The 17563-nt window shown below is 41.8% G+C and overlaps 1 protein-coding gene across 8 annotated transcripts in view; it reads left to right on the top strand.

Annotated features, from left to right (window-relative positions):
• SIPA1L1 (signal induced proliferation associated 1 like 1) overlaps positions 1-17563 on the top strand; it is a 150734-nt gene that overhangs the window by 123027 nt on the left and 10144 nt on the right. For 5 of the 8 annotated variants that reach the window (XM_083505742.1, XM_083505738.1, XM_083505736.1 and 2 more), the window contains 6 exons: positions 3612-3761; positions 6461-6579; positions 8746-8864; positions 11106-11551; positions 14423-14659; positions 16192-16357. In XM_083505742.1, the coding sequence (XP_083361868.1) occupies positions 3612-3761; positions 6461-6579; positions 8746-8864; positions 11106-11551; positions 14423-14659; positions 16192-16357 (1237 nt within the window). The remainder of the gene's footprint in view (positions 1-3611; positions 3762-6460; positions 6580-8745; positions 8865-11105; positions 11552-14422; positions 14660-16191; positions 16358-17563) is intronic. The other 3 variants (XM_083505740.1, XM_083505741.1, XM_083505743.1) reach the window with 2 other exon arrangements.

Here is a 17563-nt window from a genome sequence, read left to right as displayed (position 1 = left end):
AGTAAAGAGGGCTATGGTAGGTGAGGAGGAATCACTGGAAATCAGGTTCTCCACCTTGAAAAACAAAATCACTTTCCAGGAGCACAAAGCCACCTTTGGGTAGAACCCCTCGGAGCTTGCTTCCAAGTGAACCTGTGTTTAATTGAGCTGTAAAGGCACTATATTGGCAGTCACTCCTTAGGCAGCTTGCAAATTACATTTTTAGTTTTCTGCTGCTGCGTATATCATTACCTAACCCATTTCATAACTATAGAATTCAGGGACAAGGCATAGCAGGGGACGTTTTGTAATATGTGCAACATATTTTTGAGGCAAATACAGGGAGCAAAAAGCAGGTGCCCTCAGGCAGAGAAGCAACAACTAAAATAAATATTTAAAAGAAACGCAGGCAGAAGAACTGCCAAAGAACAGCATTACGAAACCTCAGCATGAATTTCAGAACAAAATATTTTTGGTATAAGCATATTATTTGTCTGAAAAATTAAACTTTGCAAATGGGAAGCCTGGAAAATGGCTTTAATGCCTCAGTGAATATGCAGAGAGCCTTGAACTGGATAACTGATTCAAACTGTCTGGTTCTCAATAATAGCACCTCAAAGCCAATGCTTTTGCTGCTGTTAAATTGGATTTCTGCCCCAAGATGCAGTAGAATTTTTAAAAATGAAATTTAGTCTCTTGCAGCCAGCCAGCCAGCCAGCATTTAATGATTAGCAGACAAAATGGTTGGGACATGAACTTCAGAGCAGTCATCTGGTAATAATAATGTTTAACCAAGACTAAAAAGACTGATTTGAGCAAAATGGCAGACACCTCATTTCTAGGGATGCTAGTTGACCAAATAAAACAACCACCCTGCTTAGCTTTGCAAATATGCTAGCCGTTTTATCGTGGCACCATATTGCTCAAAACAGTCCTAGTCCAATAACGGTGTTTTTGTTGGTTTTTTTTACTCCTAAGATAGCAGTTCCTAGACAAGAAAGGAGAGAAGCTGATTTCCCATCCGTTAGCCAATTTTAATTTTTAATTTTTTAAAAATAAATATATTGTGATGCATGTGTTGTGTACATATTGCTTCAACAAAAGTTTTGGCTGTGCTAGGTTTTTTGTGTGATTATTACTATTTACATTTATTATTATGTACATTTCAAATCTTTGTAAGCCACTCCACCTTAACAGCAGTTGTATTGCACACATGGGTGTGCATGGCAAGACCAAACCTTCCCAGCTAGCCAAGCTGCCTGTTTTTTGCCAAAGGCAAGCCAGCTGGCCACCAGCCCAGAAGAATCTATCTGGCTGTTATTTTATATTATATTTGTTGGTCGATTTTCTTGAAAAGCAATCCAATGTGACTTACATTAAAGCCCATTATAAACAACAATGAAAACCTAAAAGCACAGCCTGAAAACGCAGGTAAACAAAAGGCAGGGCTATGGGTCCCACCCCACTTGAAGAGGCCACAATGACATCCTTCAAGTGAAGGGCCAAAAGTCAGAGAATAGGCCTTTTCATTTGTGGCCTCCTGATTGTAGAATGCTCGCCCCAGGGAGGCTTGCCCAGCACCATCTTTATCCAGCTTTAAGGTAAAGGTAAAGGGACCCCTGACCATTAGGTCCAGTCATGCCCGACTCTGGGGTTGCGGCGCTCATCTCGCTTTATTGGCCGAGGGAGCCAGTGTACAGCTGGTCATGTGGCCAGCATGACTAAGCTGCTTCTGGCAAACCAGAGCAGCTCACGGAAACGCCGTTTACCTTCCCGCTGGAGCGGTACCTATTTATCTACTTGCACTTTTTGGTGTGCTTTAGAACTGCTAGGTTAGCAGGAGCAGGGACCGAGCAGCGGGAGCTCACCCCGCCACGGGGATTCGAACCGCCAACCTTCTGATCAGCAAGTCCTAGGCTCTGTGGTTTAACCCACAGCCCACCCGCGTCCCTTATCCAGCTTTAGGCATCAGGGAAAGACTTCTCTTTTCTTGTGTTGCCACCTTCCAAATCAGAGCTTTCCAAACTTTTCATGTTGGTGACACACTTTTTATACATGCATCATTTCGCGACACAGTAATTCAGTTTTACTACCAAACCGGAAGTTAAACTAATCACTTTCCAGCCCTGGGAGGAGCACAGGGAGTGTTTGTGTGACACACCTACACACTGCAGCCAACACACTAAGGTGTCGCTACACACAGTCTGGAAAGCTCTGCTCCAAATAGTCCATGGACTATACAAAGAAGGGACTCAGATGGTGATCACAGGGTCTGGGTGGGTTCATTGCAGGGAGAGGCAGTTCTTGAGGATCTGTGGATCCTAAGCTACATAAGGCTTTAGGGGTAAGAATCAGCACTTTAAATTGAGTCCAGAAACTAAGTGGTACCCAGAATTTGTGTTATATGTTCCAACCATCCTCCCCCAATCAATGGTCTGGCTGCCAAATTCTGTACCAGCTGCAGTTTCTGAACTATCTTCTTAGGCATTCCTATGTAACACATTGCATTAGTCCTAGAGTTTACCAGAACACAGACAACCAAGGATAGGCAGTTGCTATGCAGTGGTAAAGCTGGGCTGCAGTGGTAAAGCAGTGCTATGCAGTGGTAAAGCTGAAAGAAAGCTGTGATCTACTCAGAACCCAACTGGGGTTGAGCAGTGCTGCGCTCATCTGTCAGCTAGCCAGCCAGCAAAGAAAGTTTCCTTTTCTTACATATGTTTTGCACTGTCTCAGTTGTACGACTATCTCCCTGCTGGACAGTTTAAAAAATGTCCAGGGAGGCTCATATCATAAAAACAGAAACCGTTTGGACTGTTTCACCACCCGTGGAACAGTGTGTGTAAGTAAATCAAAGTGCAAAGTGCATTCAGGGACTGGTTGGGTGAACAGGCCATTAAGCTACTGATTATGCCAGGTGTGGGGAACCCATAGTCCTTAAGAAGTTTGCTGAACTACAATTCCCAGCATCCCTGGCTATTGCCCATGTTTGCTGGGGATGATGGGAGTTGTAGTTCATCAACATTTGGAGGACCAAAGGTTCCCCAGACCCAGCTTATGACAAACAATTGTCTTTTTATACTTGTTGAGAGCTATTAAAAATGAAGCATTCCTGTGATACAAGGACTTGTATCTGTAAATACCCAGCATCATGTTTTCTTGACTATCTGAGGAAATATGCTTTACCTAAAATTCCAGTATTTGATTTTGCAAAGTTGTGGCATGTTTTACAGATCATATTGGTAAATACAAAGTTTAAAAAAATGGTTTGCTAAAGTTTGTTCTGAGGTGCTTAGTTAAATCACATTTTATTTGGGATTTGTATAAAATATGCTACGTGTTAATATTCCTTGCTTGCAAATAGCAAATGCAACTCAGCAACTTTATTTCTGGAACTCCTTGGAAACAGGCATTTCTCCCCTTTGTCACTCCCTAATCTTTCACCGCTGTTCCATAGGGAGCAGGTTAATGGAGGAAAATACATACTGCCCTCCAGCTGGCTTCATTTCTTACTATCTCAATGAATTGACACTGCTGATGTGGCAGTTCCCACAAAAGTGTTGTTGCTCTATCAAGCTTTGTGCTGCAATGGTTCCTTTAATAATGTAATGTTTGGGATTGTTTGTATTGAACAGATTATCCCCTGGCTCTGATGTTTACGTCACCGTTTCATCCATTGCCTTAGCAAGATCACAGCAGTGCCGTAACTCTCCCAGCAACTTATCATCCTCCAGTGAAACTGGCTCTGGTGGAGGCACCTACAGGCAAAAATCTATGCCCGAAGGGTAGGCCCTCGTATGTTTGTTTATTTTGTGTACTGTTTCGTTGAGACTGGAGAAGAGTATAAATTAGTACTTAGCCTCTTTTCAAGTGTTGTTAAACTCACTGGGCTGGTTCATACATAGCACTAAACTATGGTTTACTGCTATGTGTATCAGGAGGAAGAAGCCCAGAGAAGACTCATAAACTCATGCTTTCCCCTCTCCTTCTCTCTTTATCCAAGTTTTTGGAGAAGGACTTTGCTAGCATTTCCCCTAATTCTGAGTGGTTTTCTATAAGCCAGAGATCTTGGTTTGAAACAAGCTTTAGTTAAAACAGACCAGCTTTATAAGCCATGGTTTGAAGTTGGCTTGCTTAGAAACTGACCAGCATTTGTTTTGACTTAGCCTGTCTTTAACACTTATGGCAGAGCGTATATTAAAATTCAATAATTGTTTTATGGGGCCAGTTCCCAGAATAGCAGTATGCTTCCATGAGGTGGCTTTCAGGCAATTCCCACTGATGAGTATATGTGAAAACATTTCAGAAGACTTTATCTTCTAGTCTTGAAATACAGTGTTGCTGAAAGGCAACCTATCAACAGTCCCAGCTCATGAAATTGTCTTTGAAACGATAATACATATTGTCAAATTATTTCCACTTCTAGACATCTTTTTGTCCATCTTCTATCACCTACCCGCAAATACTGAATATGTAAAATGTTGTACTGCAACTGGCCCTGTATGTCTTCGCACTTTGTGATTTGTGAAAAATACTATCCAGTATTGCAAGTGGACATGAGAAGGCCATTGTCCCTCCACATTTTTTATTAGCTGTAGTTTTGAATGGGAACCCCAGAATAGGAGCAGTGATGCACTTTCAGAGTTGTGATGGCATTCTTGCATGACAGCTGCTAGGTCTGAATCAGAAAATGCATTGCATCCTTGATGGAGTTGGTAGGATTCCTGGCTGTGGCTGTGTTCTGAAAGTCCAGATGGTAAACTTGAATAAACAAGATAGCAGCAAGAATAAAACTTTCTATCCATAGTCACCAGGCCAACAAATCTTCATTATCACCTTTCCCTGTTACTCATCTTCTGTCGACTCGCTCACATCTTTTCTCCGTGGCTATTTACCAGTGCTGAAGCTGTGAGCCACAGGGGATTATAGCATTGTTAAAATGAATGACGAATTTGATTGCAACCAACAGTTCTGAATGGTTTAAGTGATTGAAATCTAGTGGTTACAAAGTCTACCCATTTTCAGATTGTTAGTATGAAGGAAATTAGAGTACAATTGTTTCATACAAGTGGCAATCAAAAACATTGAAAGCTGTAGTGAAGTGACTAAAGCAGAGTGCAGAAATTCACCCATGAACAGCCACTTCCCAAAAGCATTCCAGTATCATACAGGGCAATCATATGCATATTTACTCAAACGTAAATCCCATTGTGTTCAGTGGGAATTATTCCCAGGAAGGTGTGTATAGGGTTGCACCCTGAGGCTTTCAAGAATGGAAACCCCTTACTGTCAACTTTTCCCTTGAGAAAAGACCAGGTGGGGGGAGCACACCCATTGGATTCCACTGCTTTCTCTCCCCTTGTTCAGTGTTTTCCCAATGAAAAGGCTGGGTGGGGCAAGGAAGCTCACCAGTTGGACTTTGCTGCCTAACAGCACCCTACACACCTCAGGAGCATCACATTTGTGTTGTAAAATAAATCAGCTTCAAGGAGAGCGTCGTCTATGGGAAAGGCCAGGTGCACTGCTCTGCTACCACTGCTTCGAGACTCAAGGTGCTCTCAGACGTTACACACCTGGCTTGTCTAATTATAATGTATTAGATGTGCAAAGTTCCTGCAAATGCACACTGATAATGTTGATCAATTTGGATGCCCTGGATGCATTTTTAGAATTAGTGTACCCACCCCAGTTCAGTGGGACAACAGTTCTTTCGGTACCATTTCTGGCACTGGAACTGCCAGGATAATTCCATACCTGTCACTGTCTTACTGTGCTGTCCCTGATACCTGTGCTGCCTCCTTCCAGGTGGGAATCTGAGCCACCACCTGTTCTTTTCCTTCAGTAACCCACAAAGTCACAAGTAGGAGTGGTATGACAGATGGGCCCACTCACTCAGATTGCACCTCCACTGTGTACAAATCTCAGTTGCGCATCATACAAAACTTGGCCAGTCAGAATGCACCCCCATGTGGCACTTTCACATTTGGGAGGTCTACTGAAAGGACTGCTGGCCAATTCATGGTGAGGTGTCTTTTGCAGAGAATCCTTAAGTATGACTGAAGCCCTGTGTTTTGTTGCTGACTTTGGCTCTGAGGCCCTTTTGGGGCTAGCCATGAAAGGAGTATTTGTTGTTCATGTTCCATCTTTCAGACTTTTCTCCGTGCAGGGCATCACAAGATCACATATTTCATGTTTGGGTTAGTTATTACCACAGTCTTTTAAAAACTGGCTCTTCATACACTTGGCTAGCAGTAGTGGAGTTTACCTATGGAGGATGTTTGGCAGTTGAAGTATATTCTCAATTCATAATCCTAGAAATGGAAAGTCAGAAACCTCCACAATAAGAAAAGCATAGCTTTTTTTAAAAAACAACAACATTTGTATCAGACGTGCATTGTGTAAGTATGGCTTCTTGATGTAAATAGATGTTTGCTGTATACCACATTTACCATGTATGGAACTAAAGAATAATTATTTACCTCAGGTTTGGAATGAGTAGAAGATCTCCCGCCTCCATCGACAGGCAGAACACAGATACGAGTGGCAGTGGCAAATCCACCCCCAGTTGGCAGAGAAGTGAGGATAGCATTGCTGACCAAATGGGTAAGCAATAACTTCTGCAGCAGTTAAATGGTTTCCCCCACAAGATGACTTTGGCAACCTGTTCCTTCCTTAAAAGAAGCAATTCCATATTTTTTTTTAATGTTACCCCTGTTAGTGAGAATGAATGATGAAATGTGAGGTATACTGTCATCTGCACTTTGTGTCCTTGAGACCTGGGAACATCATGTGATGTAGAAATGAAGTTCTCTAGAGAATAGATCAGTTATAATGGTTCAGTGCCTGGGGCATCTTTTAAGAAGCAGCGGTGCAGGCACAAATATTACTTGGCCTTACTGCTTATTTACCCTCATCTCTTTTCAGCACTGCATCAGCTTAATTTAATTTTTACCTTTTCTGTAGCTCTTTTTGCAGTGCTTCCTTTCTAATGGTGCTATATGCTGACTGTTAGATGGTTGAAAGTATAAACAACCCATGTACAGATTATTATTTTTTAATGCAGATAAAATATAAGTAAAAATGTACAGTTGGGTGAGAATCACTTTCTACTGCTGGGTGTATTTGCACGGCGTGTTGCAGTTAAGTAGTTAGATGAAAGAAAGATCCTCAGCACTCAGTAGATTAAATGAAGTTAAGCCTTCATTTGGCATCTCAGTACATGGACCTGTTTCTCTTCATTTGTAGCTACTGAAGCAGTGACCTGACACTGGTAGATCCTGCTGCGGCTTTTGCATTAATAGGAATTTTACTATGGTTTCATTCATCTTGGCAGTGACACTGATACAGTGTGACTAGCTTTGATTAAGGATTCCAGCGTGGAGAGTGTGGCTTCCTGGTTGGCAGTACACCAAATGCGACGCATCCAGCCTGGTATCTGTTAGGTCTGGGAGGGAAGTCCGTTGCATCATCAGTTCTCAGGTCAAACTGGCATGGTTTGTGTATTGCGGGAATGTAGGCAAAGAAGAATAGGAGCTGGAAATGGTGGTACTTGGACTGGATATTTTAAAAACAAAACAAAAGAAGTTGTGAGACAACCTGATTCCCAAAACTATAAGATTTGACACAGGCTCAACTTCTCTGTAGGGGCTTATCTAACTACCTGGAATACCACATCAGAGCCTGAACAAAAGTTAAATTCCATATGATGTTACCTTGAAAACAGAAAGGTTCTGTGACTTCCTAGGATAATTGGGAGTTGGGAGATCCTTCCTGTTATCCTAGGTATCCATAATTGACAGCTAGATTGGTGGGTGGGGGTAACTCCATTGTCCTAGCTTAGCTGAATGCCAGAAGAGAAGCTGAAGATGCTCAGCTCTTACTATCATTCTTGTCATCACAACATACTGCTACTGTGTAAATAAGGTAGGCTTCGAGACAGATTGAAGTATTCAGCGAATGCCTCAGGAGTTCAGGAAATGAAATGCGATTCTCAGATTCAAAAGATACACTTTTGTTCTAGTAACTTCAGAGGCTCAGTGAGCTGCGCCTTATTATTAAAGCCATCTGGTAATTCCCCATCCCCCATATCTGCTTAACAGGAAAAACCTGTGATTATACTGATCTCTAGTTTCCATTTTGGCAGAATACTTTAATCACATGTGTTTTTATACTGTTGAGATGGTAACAACATGTGTAAAGTTAATCTTACTCAGAATTACTTTTGCAGACCCTCCCTTGTGTGTTAATGTTGGCACTGAGCATAGCTGCCCCCAAAAAAACTGCTGTGGAAATTAAAATGCCCCCATATCAACCTGAACAAAATGGAACAGGTAGAGAGGAAAAATTGTGGTTTTGGAGTGAAAGGACAATGTCATAGGTAGAAACCCAAATACAGTGATACCTGTTGGTCTCTTTGAATATTTTAGTTTCCTGTTTTAAGGCAGTTAAAAGTACTCTCTCATATACTGTCTTTTTTAAAAAAAGGTTAATTCTAATTATGTAGTTCGAAATAATAAAGATACAAACTGTATCAGGTAAGCAACTTTAGCTCAGGAGGTGAAGAGGTGGCGTACTCCTTTTTTACTTTATTGTTTATATATTGCTGTTTTTTGTAGTGTATTTAAAAGTTGTCAAGGCCTATTGCTGGTACAATAATTTTGCCGATGATGAGAAAGCATATTCTGCTTTAAGTTCTCTTGGTTCTAAGCTTCTTTCTTTTTTAATGCCAAACTTCTTGAAAGCAAATGCTGTATCCATGCTGCATTACAGAACCAACATGCCATCTCCCTGCAGTGTCAAAGGTGCTGCCATCCTTCAGAGAGAGCCCCACTGGAAGGCTGATGAGGCAAGATCCAGTAGTCCACTTGTCTCCAAATAAGCAGGGTCATGTAAGTCCACTTTCAAAATTGTTGTGCAAAGTTGTTTTGCTCTCCCTGCAGTTCTCCGAAGGTAAAATATCCTTCACTTTCCCTGAACCTGTACGTCCTTGTTAAGAGTATGGAGGAACAGGCAGTAGAGCTGACCTCAGTATTTTAAGAGCTAAATGCAGCTTTAAGATAAAGTTTATTAATAGAAATGTTTTGCTGCCAACTCAAAAGTAGAGTTATGCTCCAGTATAGTGTGATAGTCCAAAGATCTGTGGGAACCTTCATTATTCTAGAAATAAGATTCCTCCTGCTCAATCCCTCTGGCTTGTTGTGCATTCCACAAGCGAGACTTTGGTGACTTACCAACATTAATATGTTCTTTCAGCAAACTATTTATAGCCCTGTATTCTTTTTTTCATTCTGTTTAGTTGAGATTCCTGCATTGCAGGGGTTTGGACTAGATGACTCTTGGGGAGGTACCTTCCAACTCTACAATTCTGTGACTCTGTCCTCCCACTCCTGCTGCCTTAACTTTTCTTTTGAATATTTCTGCTTGGAGAGATCTGATTCACATGGCATGGTAATAAACTATGGCTTGCCAAGAATGAGCACCTTACCAGTGTGTGCTGCTCATTCAATCCTGCATTGCTCTGCCCTTCCTGGAGCCAGGAGAAACAAACCATAAGCTTTGCGTTACATGCAAACAAGCCATGAGCAGTTGCTCTACAAATCTTTGCTTCTGTTCATGGTTTGTTTGGGAAGAAACAAGTGTTCTTTCACAAGTGATGCTGAGTCTATCTTCACAGTTGTTTCTCCCAGCTCCAAACAAAATGGCGCAGAGTGGGAGCAACTGAGCAGCGTGTTCTAGCCCACTGCTTGTGCACAGCAAGCCATAACCCATGGCTTACCATGACATGTGAACTGACTCACAGTTTTAGTCCTAAGCTCTTGTGGTGTTTGACTGACTAATCCACACTCTCGAAAGTGCACAAACACGACCCTTGTAACAATGTGCAAAGATTGATGCATTGCCAGATTTCTAAAGGGGAAGAAACTAGTCCGAGAACTAGGAATTTTCCCCAAACCATTAAAATCCTTTTTTATTTTAATAGTACATACCATCACACTTTTGCATTTGAAGCTTTCTCTCTCTCTCTCTCTCTCTCTCTCTCTCTCTCTCTCTCTCTCTCTGACACACACATACACCTTTAACTGTTGCAGACATTTGCCAGTGTAACTTGTTTTATCCATATTCTTCAGCATGGCTTCTTATATACTGAGCTGCTGCTGTCCTAACTCCTTCATTAATCAGTTGCTTTAACTGGCATATAGCTGCCTTGAGGAACGATGCAAAAGTTTCACTTCCGATGCTGTGAAATGCATAGGATGTTGATTGTTTGGTGTGTTCTGTTCCCCTGATGTCTTGAACGTCTGAATCCTGTCTTGGAATCCTTGTGGTTCATTTCACCTGGTTCAGCTCTGAACATGCAGATTTTCATGCTCATAACTTTCCACTAATGATTTTTTTCTTTCTGACAATACGACAAATCGTTCTGCTTTGTTTGAATATGAATATATTAAACGATGAATTTAAAGTGGACTTACTTGCATTTCAAAGCAAATTGATGGAAAATTATTGTAAAGGTAAAAAGGTAAAGGACCCCTGGACGGTTAAGTCCAGTCAAAGGCAACTATGGGGTGCGGCAGTCATCTCATTTTCAGGCAGAGGGAGCAAGCATTTGTCTGCAGACAGCTTTCTGGGTCATGTGGCCAGCATAACTAAAATGCTTCTGGTGCAACGGAACACCGTGATGGAAGCCAGGGCGCATGGAAACACCGTTTACCTTCCCGCCACAGCAGTACATATTTATCTACTTGCATTGGCATGCTTTTAAACTGCTAGGTTGGCAGGAGATGGGATAGAGCAACAGGAGCTCATCCCGTCACAGGGATTCGAATCGCCAACCTTCTGATTGGCAAGCCCAAGAGGCTCAGTGGTTTAGACCACAGCTCCACCTGCGTCCTGCCTGAAAATTATTGTGGAAATGGCTGTTTCATTTATAAAGTGGTCTGTTGGTGGGTGTTTCAGACTCATAACTCTTGTAGCATAAGTCTTGAGTTCAGCGTTCATGAATTTTGTTCTTGTTAATTTTATATTTGAGCTTATGGATGTTTGGTCTTCAGTACTGTACAGTTATTCCCATTTTATTTTATTTTCTCCCAAAACCTTGAATTTATCTACAATTTCTCCCCTTTTTGCAGTCTGATAGCCACTACTCCAGTCATTCAAGCAGCAACACGCTGTCCAGCAATGCATCCAGTGTCCACAGTGAGGAGAAGTGGTATGACAGTGGAGATAGGACTGAGTCAGAGCTGAATAGCTACAACTATCTTCAAGGTACTTCTGCTGACAGTGGCATTGATACCACCTCCTACGGCCCCAGCCATGGCAGCACAGCCTCCCTGGGCAACTCGGCAACATCTCCCCGATCAGGACTTGTAAAAGAGAAAGTGGCACCACTATGGCACAGTTCCAGTGAAGTAGTCTCTATTGCAGACCGGACTTTAGAAAAAGACAGCCACATGATGGACAGGAAGACAGAGTCTTCGTTAAGCTTGGACATTCATACCAAAAGCCAACCAGCCTCCAACCCTTTAACAAGAGAGAACAGTGCTTTTAGCCTTAGTGATGCCGTTTCCCATACAAGGTAATATTCTTTAAAATGATGATTGGTGTCTCTAGATCTTTCTAGCAGACATGGGGAGTGAGTGCTATGGATAATGACATACCTGTGATTCTTGGCAGCCCAGCACTTTGAAGAGAGGCACAATGTGGAGAGTTTGGAAATAGGAAGCAAGTTTAATATTTCCATATGTGGATGGAGATTGCTTTCCTTTATTGTAGGGGGGTCTTGGAACACATGGGAATCTGGATCTGAGCATGGCAGAAATATACATTATGTTACAGTGTACACAATGTTGCAGATGTACAAGGCTTGTGCGAATATGATGCTCTTGATCTCTTAATCATAGCTTCAGTGATTGGGAATAGGTTACAGGATTGTCTGTTCTATTTCCTTTCCAGCTCATCTCCTTCCTTCTCTCTGTCTCTCTCCCCCTCTCTCCCTCACACACATACACCACATTAAATTTAAGGCTAGTGTATATTACTTTACATCCAGGTATGGGACCTGGATGTGTAAAGTCTACAGAATGCTGGAACCTTTCTAAAGGAACTTCAGACTTGCGCTACAGTGCTACTGGTACACACATAATGTTTAAACCATGGTCTATGAGCTGGAATGAGTACAAGCAAAGCCTTAGGCCAGGATTTCCCAAACTTGGGTCTCCAGTTGTTTTCAGACCACAATTTCCATCATTCCTGACCACTGGTCCTGAGAGCTTGGGATGATGGGAGTTGTAGTCCAAAAACAGCAGGATGAGGGAGATAAGATAGATACACAAGCAGCTTCAATTTCACATTAAACTCCAGTGTGGATGAGACCTATGTTTCTAGCATTTATAGAACATGAGAGATGAGGCAAAAATGTGCAGACAGGCTTCTGCTCATTTGTTTTGTGAGAAACTAGCTTTTTTAAAATTTGGAGTATTAATACACCCACCCAAACCCAGAAATATTCCCAGGGATGTCCATGACTTTATCTGGACAAAATGAATAACCCTTGTAGAGGCGAGAGGAGGTTCCACTTTGGTTTGATTGTTCTGTTAGAAAGCTAGCTATGACAAGGATAGATGCATCACCTAATAATGTAAATAGCCTTTCCTTCAACATACCAACTTTTTTCAAACAGGATTAGCATTCCTCAACACACCAATTATCTTGTCATTTCTCTATGGATATTAAGATTGCTGCCATTCAAACAGAGTGCTTCTTAATGTAGAAATTTCTATATCTATTTATATCTATACATTAATATCTACTCATATATACTTGTCCTCTTAATTTTATTATCTTAAGAAGCTGACTTGCAGACTGGTGCAGTGTTCGTTGCCTTTTCAACCTAGCCCTTTTTGTGGGGATTTGTCAGTCTGATGACTTCACCCTCTTCAACTGCATGTTGAGAAAAATAGATTCATCACATGGTGATCTGTCTGAATCTTTTCTTCAATTTCTGAAATCTTAGAACTAGCATCTATAGCATTGTAAAACAGTGATTCACCTCTGATAAGATCTCTTCTTCCCCCGCCCCCCCATCTTGAATTTTAGATGTAGAGAAGGCCTTAATGTGCATTTAAAACACAGGCGTAAACACTGACGGTGTTGCTGAATTTATGTCACCAACACAGTGTTCTGCAGCACAAGCACTCAGCATTTGAAATGATGGTTTCTTCAGGCCATTTATCTTTTCCATCATCTTATCTGCTTTTTCTAGGGAATAAATAGGAAACAACATTTGTTGCAAGCATTTGTAATATATGCTGGCTTCTCAAGTTTATTTAGTTTTGCTATATTTATAGGCAGGGTCATTTATCATTGCTAGCATTCTCGAGTAGTTACCAAGTAGTTTAGAACCCTTTAAACAGGACGATGTAAATAATAATAAGGCTGCAATCCTATTTAAAATCTGGAAGCATGTGTCATTGAACTCATTGGGGCTTGCTTCTGAATAGATATCTATAGGATTGTTCTGTAAATATTAATAGGACCAATGTTTAAGTGAAGGACAGCCCAGGAAGCAATGTGTATAATGGGAAAGAGCACTTTCCCGTTTGGAGCTGTGAAAAGATGTGAAACCACCAGACAGCTTCTCTATAAACTGGTTAGTGCACTGCAAAGACCTGCCTTCCCAACACAACCTTGGCATGATGTAATGATGCAGAAGAGCTGTTCTCTCCTTTACCATTCCCAGTGTTTGAATAGGCAGTATTGGAGTGCATTTCAGTTTGGAAGAACATGCTGTTTCTTGAGAGTCACAGAAGAAGCTGGGCAGCTACATTCAGCAAAATCTTTTAGACCTGGCGTGACCTCAGAGCAACAAAGCAAATCAGTCGGTGGAAAACTGGGAATCTAAGATAACAGCCGAATAAATCAGAATGAGTAATTTCTTAGAGCAGTTTCTCACATCATAGTTTTTGCTCAGGGAAGTCCTCTCTTACGTCCCCTCCATATGGGAATATGTTACCACACAGTGGATTTATGTCTGGATTCTTAAAAGCCAAATGGAGGCTGAATAACATGAGAGTATCCTAGCGTGCTGTACCAGTCTTGCACATAAAGACACGCCAAGTCCATCCCACATCACAGTTTTGCCACAGGAACAAACACGATGAGAGAAAACTAGTTAGTCTGCAGTGTCATTTCTCTCTCTTACTAAGTTTGATGCAAGGGATGGATTAGGGATGGGTGGGTCTCCTGATAGGTAACCAAGTTGTGTAGTTAATCTTTCTGTGCCTCTAATTTAACAGGGTGAATGATTTGTTTTCCAGCTGCGGTGTTTTTGGTATTTTTAAGGCAGCAAAGGTATCTGCCCAGCATGACAAAATGCAGCTTTGAAATTAATTGCGCGTGATGTCGGCATGTACACTTAAGCTTTGTCTTTGTTATGCTTCTCTCCCAGTACCATGAGTTCCCGACACTCTGCCAGTCCCGTTGTTTTCACCAGTGCCAGAAGTTCACCTAAAGAAGAGCTTCATTCTGCCACTTCACCACAACTTGCGCCTTCTTTCTCCTCTTCTTCCTCCTCCTCTGGTCCTAGGACTTTCTACCCACGCCAGGGTGCTACTAGCAAGTACTTGATTGGATGGAAAAAACCTGAGGGGACAATAAACTCTGTGGGGTTTATGGATTCCAGAAAGTAAGAGCATTTTTTGTTCTGTTCTGGTGGGTGCTAATTTTCAACATGAAGAGGCCTCTAAAATGTATAGTAATTTGATACATTATGGGGAAAACTCTTTTAAGGGGTAGTACAGTGATTTAAGCTCTTAAAGGAGCTGTAGAGCAAAAACTCATCTAAGAATTCTATGGAGATTATTAGAATGTTCAAATAACTGAAGTAAAATGGTTTAATTTAATGAATTTTAAAACTCTTGTTCTATCTCTTCAATTGCACATTTTATCCTATGGCAGGATATTTTAATTGAACTGAAAAATACCAAAAATTCTCCAGTAGTGTTTAGGATCCTCCAACTGCAGTTTTTAAATGTATTGAGAGGAGGAGCTTTAGGAAAAGTGTTTAGAAAAAGTGGCTTTGGTAATAGAAACTGAACTGCAGCACAAAGCGTTTCAAGTCAAGTTAATCAGCAATCCCCCAATATTGCCTTGGTGTGTATCAGCCATTTTGTATGGTTACCACAATTCATCTCTCTATGCAGAGAGCTTAAAATAGAGTTGAGTCTTATCTCATGTGTGCTAGGATATGGGAAAGGTAAGAAAGAGTGGGAAGGAGCCTGTTATTCCTAATTTTCTCCAAACCACAACATAAAGCAGGAGAATCTGTGTCCTGCTGGCCATCCTACTCATCAGAGCTGGTGAGTGGATTTGTGGACAACTCTTACTGGTGAAAAAGAAACTCCCCACCCCCCTGCAAATAATGCCAATAACCCTTCAACTGAGTGCCGGTGGGAATACTGGGGGCCAGTGGGGAGACTGCAACAACAGGGTTTTGCAAATATGGGCTTTCAAAGATGATCTGAATAGGGTATTTTCCTTTTGTACTATTTCAAAAGGATTTGCCAATTAGGTTTTTAGCTATTGTGGAAAAAGAGCCGCTCTTTTATGCCAAGAACTGGCGCTATGTCGAGAACCGAGATCATATTGAAGAGTCAGGATGAGGGCTCATGCAGCAGAGTGCCATCATGGGTAAAATGAAAGTAAGGTCAAAGGTTAATCACATTCCAAGTCGTAAAGCATTACAGAGGGGGCAGACTAGGTTACAGATTGACTAAAAAGGGCTTGAATACAGGTAGTAGTGTTAAGACTGTTCTCAAGAAGGCATGTGGTTGGGATGCTGAAATGGTACTAAGCAAAACCAAAGCAAAGGGAATGATAGCAGCAAAGCCTCATAGACATCTCTTTGATAATCATACGGCTTCACATTAGCCAGGAAGGTGATAGTCTGATGTCAGTTGCCTTAACTGTGGTTATACGGTGGCAATGCGGTCAGCCTTTCTGCTATTAGGATGAGCTTCTTATAGAGATATGGAAAAGCCAATGTACCTAACAGGTTTATCCCTTTAAACAGGCATTCCTATAACCTTTTCTCAGTCCCTCTCCCCATCCAAGTGCCCACCTTCTATGCAAACATTTTCTCTGAATAACGGGAGGGTGCTGCAAAGGTCTGGCCCCAGGGGCTTGGATTCCTAAGTGTTTATCTTCCTTCCTTTAAAGGCGTCACCAAAGCGATGGCAATGAAATGGCACATCCTCGGTTGCGCGCATCAGCCAGAGATCTTCGTGCCTCACCAAAGCGTGCATCTAAGTCAAATATCGAGGAAGAGCTGAAGAAGCTAATAGATCTAGACAGCCCGACACCAGAGTCTCAGAAAAACTTTAAGGTAGGTGTTACAGAATGGTATCATCGCCTTCCTGCTGAGAAGAGGATGTCAAGGCCAGCCAGCAGCTGCTGCAGTTGGTGTGAAAGAGCAGGTTTTCCGCAGTCCCATGACTGCTGAGCTTATCTCTTTTTATGATTAAGTATAAACAACTGTGGGAGTCACGGTGCGCAATAAAAGCTACAACTGTCAGTTACCTTTCCCACACATTAACTTGCATTTCCTGTAAATAATTGATCAGTGGGTTCTGAGTGTAATGGCCAGGATGTTAACTTGATTTGGCCACAGAGATTCCCTTAATTTTCTTGAAGGGCTTCTGATTGCTTTCTCAGACTCGGTTCAAAGGTCTAGTCCTGATCTTACATGGCATGGTAGTAGCGTATCTTAAGAACCACTTTCTCCCAACTGCATTCCTATGTGCCTAGAGATTTGCCAAGGTGTGTCTGCTTTTGCACTCCTCAGGGTTGGGTTGGGCCACAAGGAATAGGGCATCTTTTGTGTTTTGTGAAACAAAATCTCCAGAGAAGCCCACCAAGTTTATTCTCATTTGGGCTTAATGGAGTTGCCCTTTTCGGCAACCCTTTCCAAACCCGCTGTATTTCTAGGCTGAGTAAAACACTAAACCTGAAAGTTTCTAATCTGCTAGATTAGAAAATGCTACTGTGGTTCAACACCAGACAGAGTAGGGAAGGAGATGAATGCTTTCTGTTTTAAAGAGCTTTCGTGGTATCTCACATTACAGCATCTTAACAGCATCTCATGGAAACCTTTTACAGCCTGATCTGTGGTCAGATGAATGGCACAGAGCTTCTGACAGGGTGTGAATTTTCTTCATGAATTACAACATTGCCACTGGCCTCCTTTGGTTCTTGGGGAGTTTTAGTTAGGGAAGGTTTCAATGTACTGCATTAGCAGGTGCCACAATTGCACCTCATAGTTCTGCATGCAGCCTTTTATCAGAAGGAGGTATCACTTGCTGAAAAGCCACTAGTGCTAATGGAATGTTTTCTTCCAAAGGCGGCCTTCATTCAGGTGAGTGGCTCTTCCACTTTTCTGATCAGAGCTCTTGAGTAATGGCATGCTTGGAGTGAGCAGAACTTTTCTACTGAACCCATGCCTCGTTTTGTGAGGGCCAAAATTGCTTCCCAAACTTTAAAACACTTGAAATAAATCCACCCAGAACAATTCCTTAAGGTTTCGCCAGAAGTA

Source organism: Podarcis liolepis (genome assembly GCF_965112155.1).
Source record: "Podarcis liolepis genome assembly, chromosome: 1".
Lineage (NCBI taxonomy): Eukaryota > Metazoa > Chordata > Lepidosauria > Squamata > Lacertidae > Podarcis > Podarcis liolepis.
The sequence above is the reverse complement of the archived record's forward strand: the minus strand, read 5'-3'. Positions and strand labels throughout refer to the sequence as shown.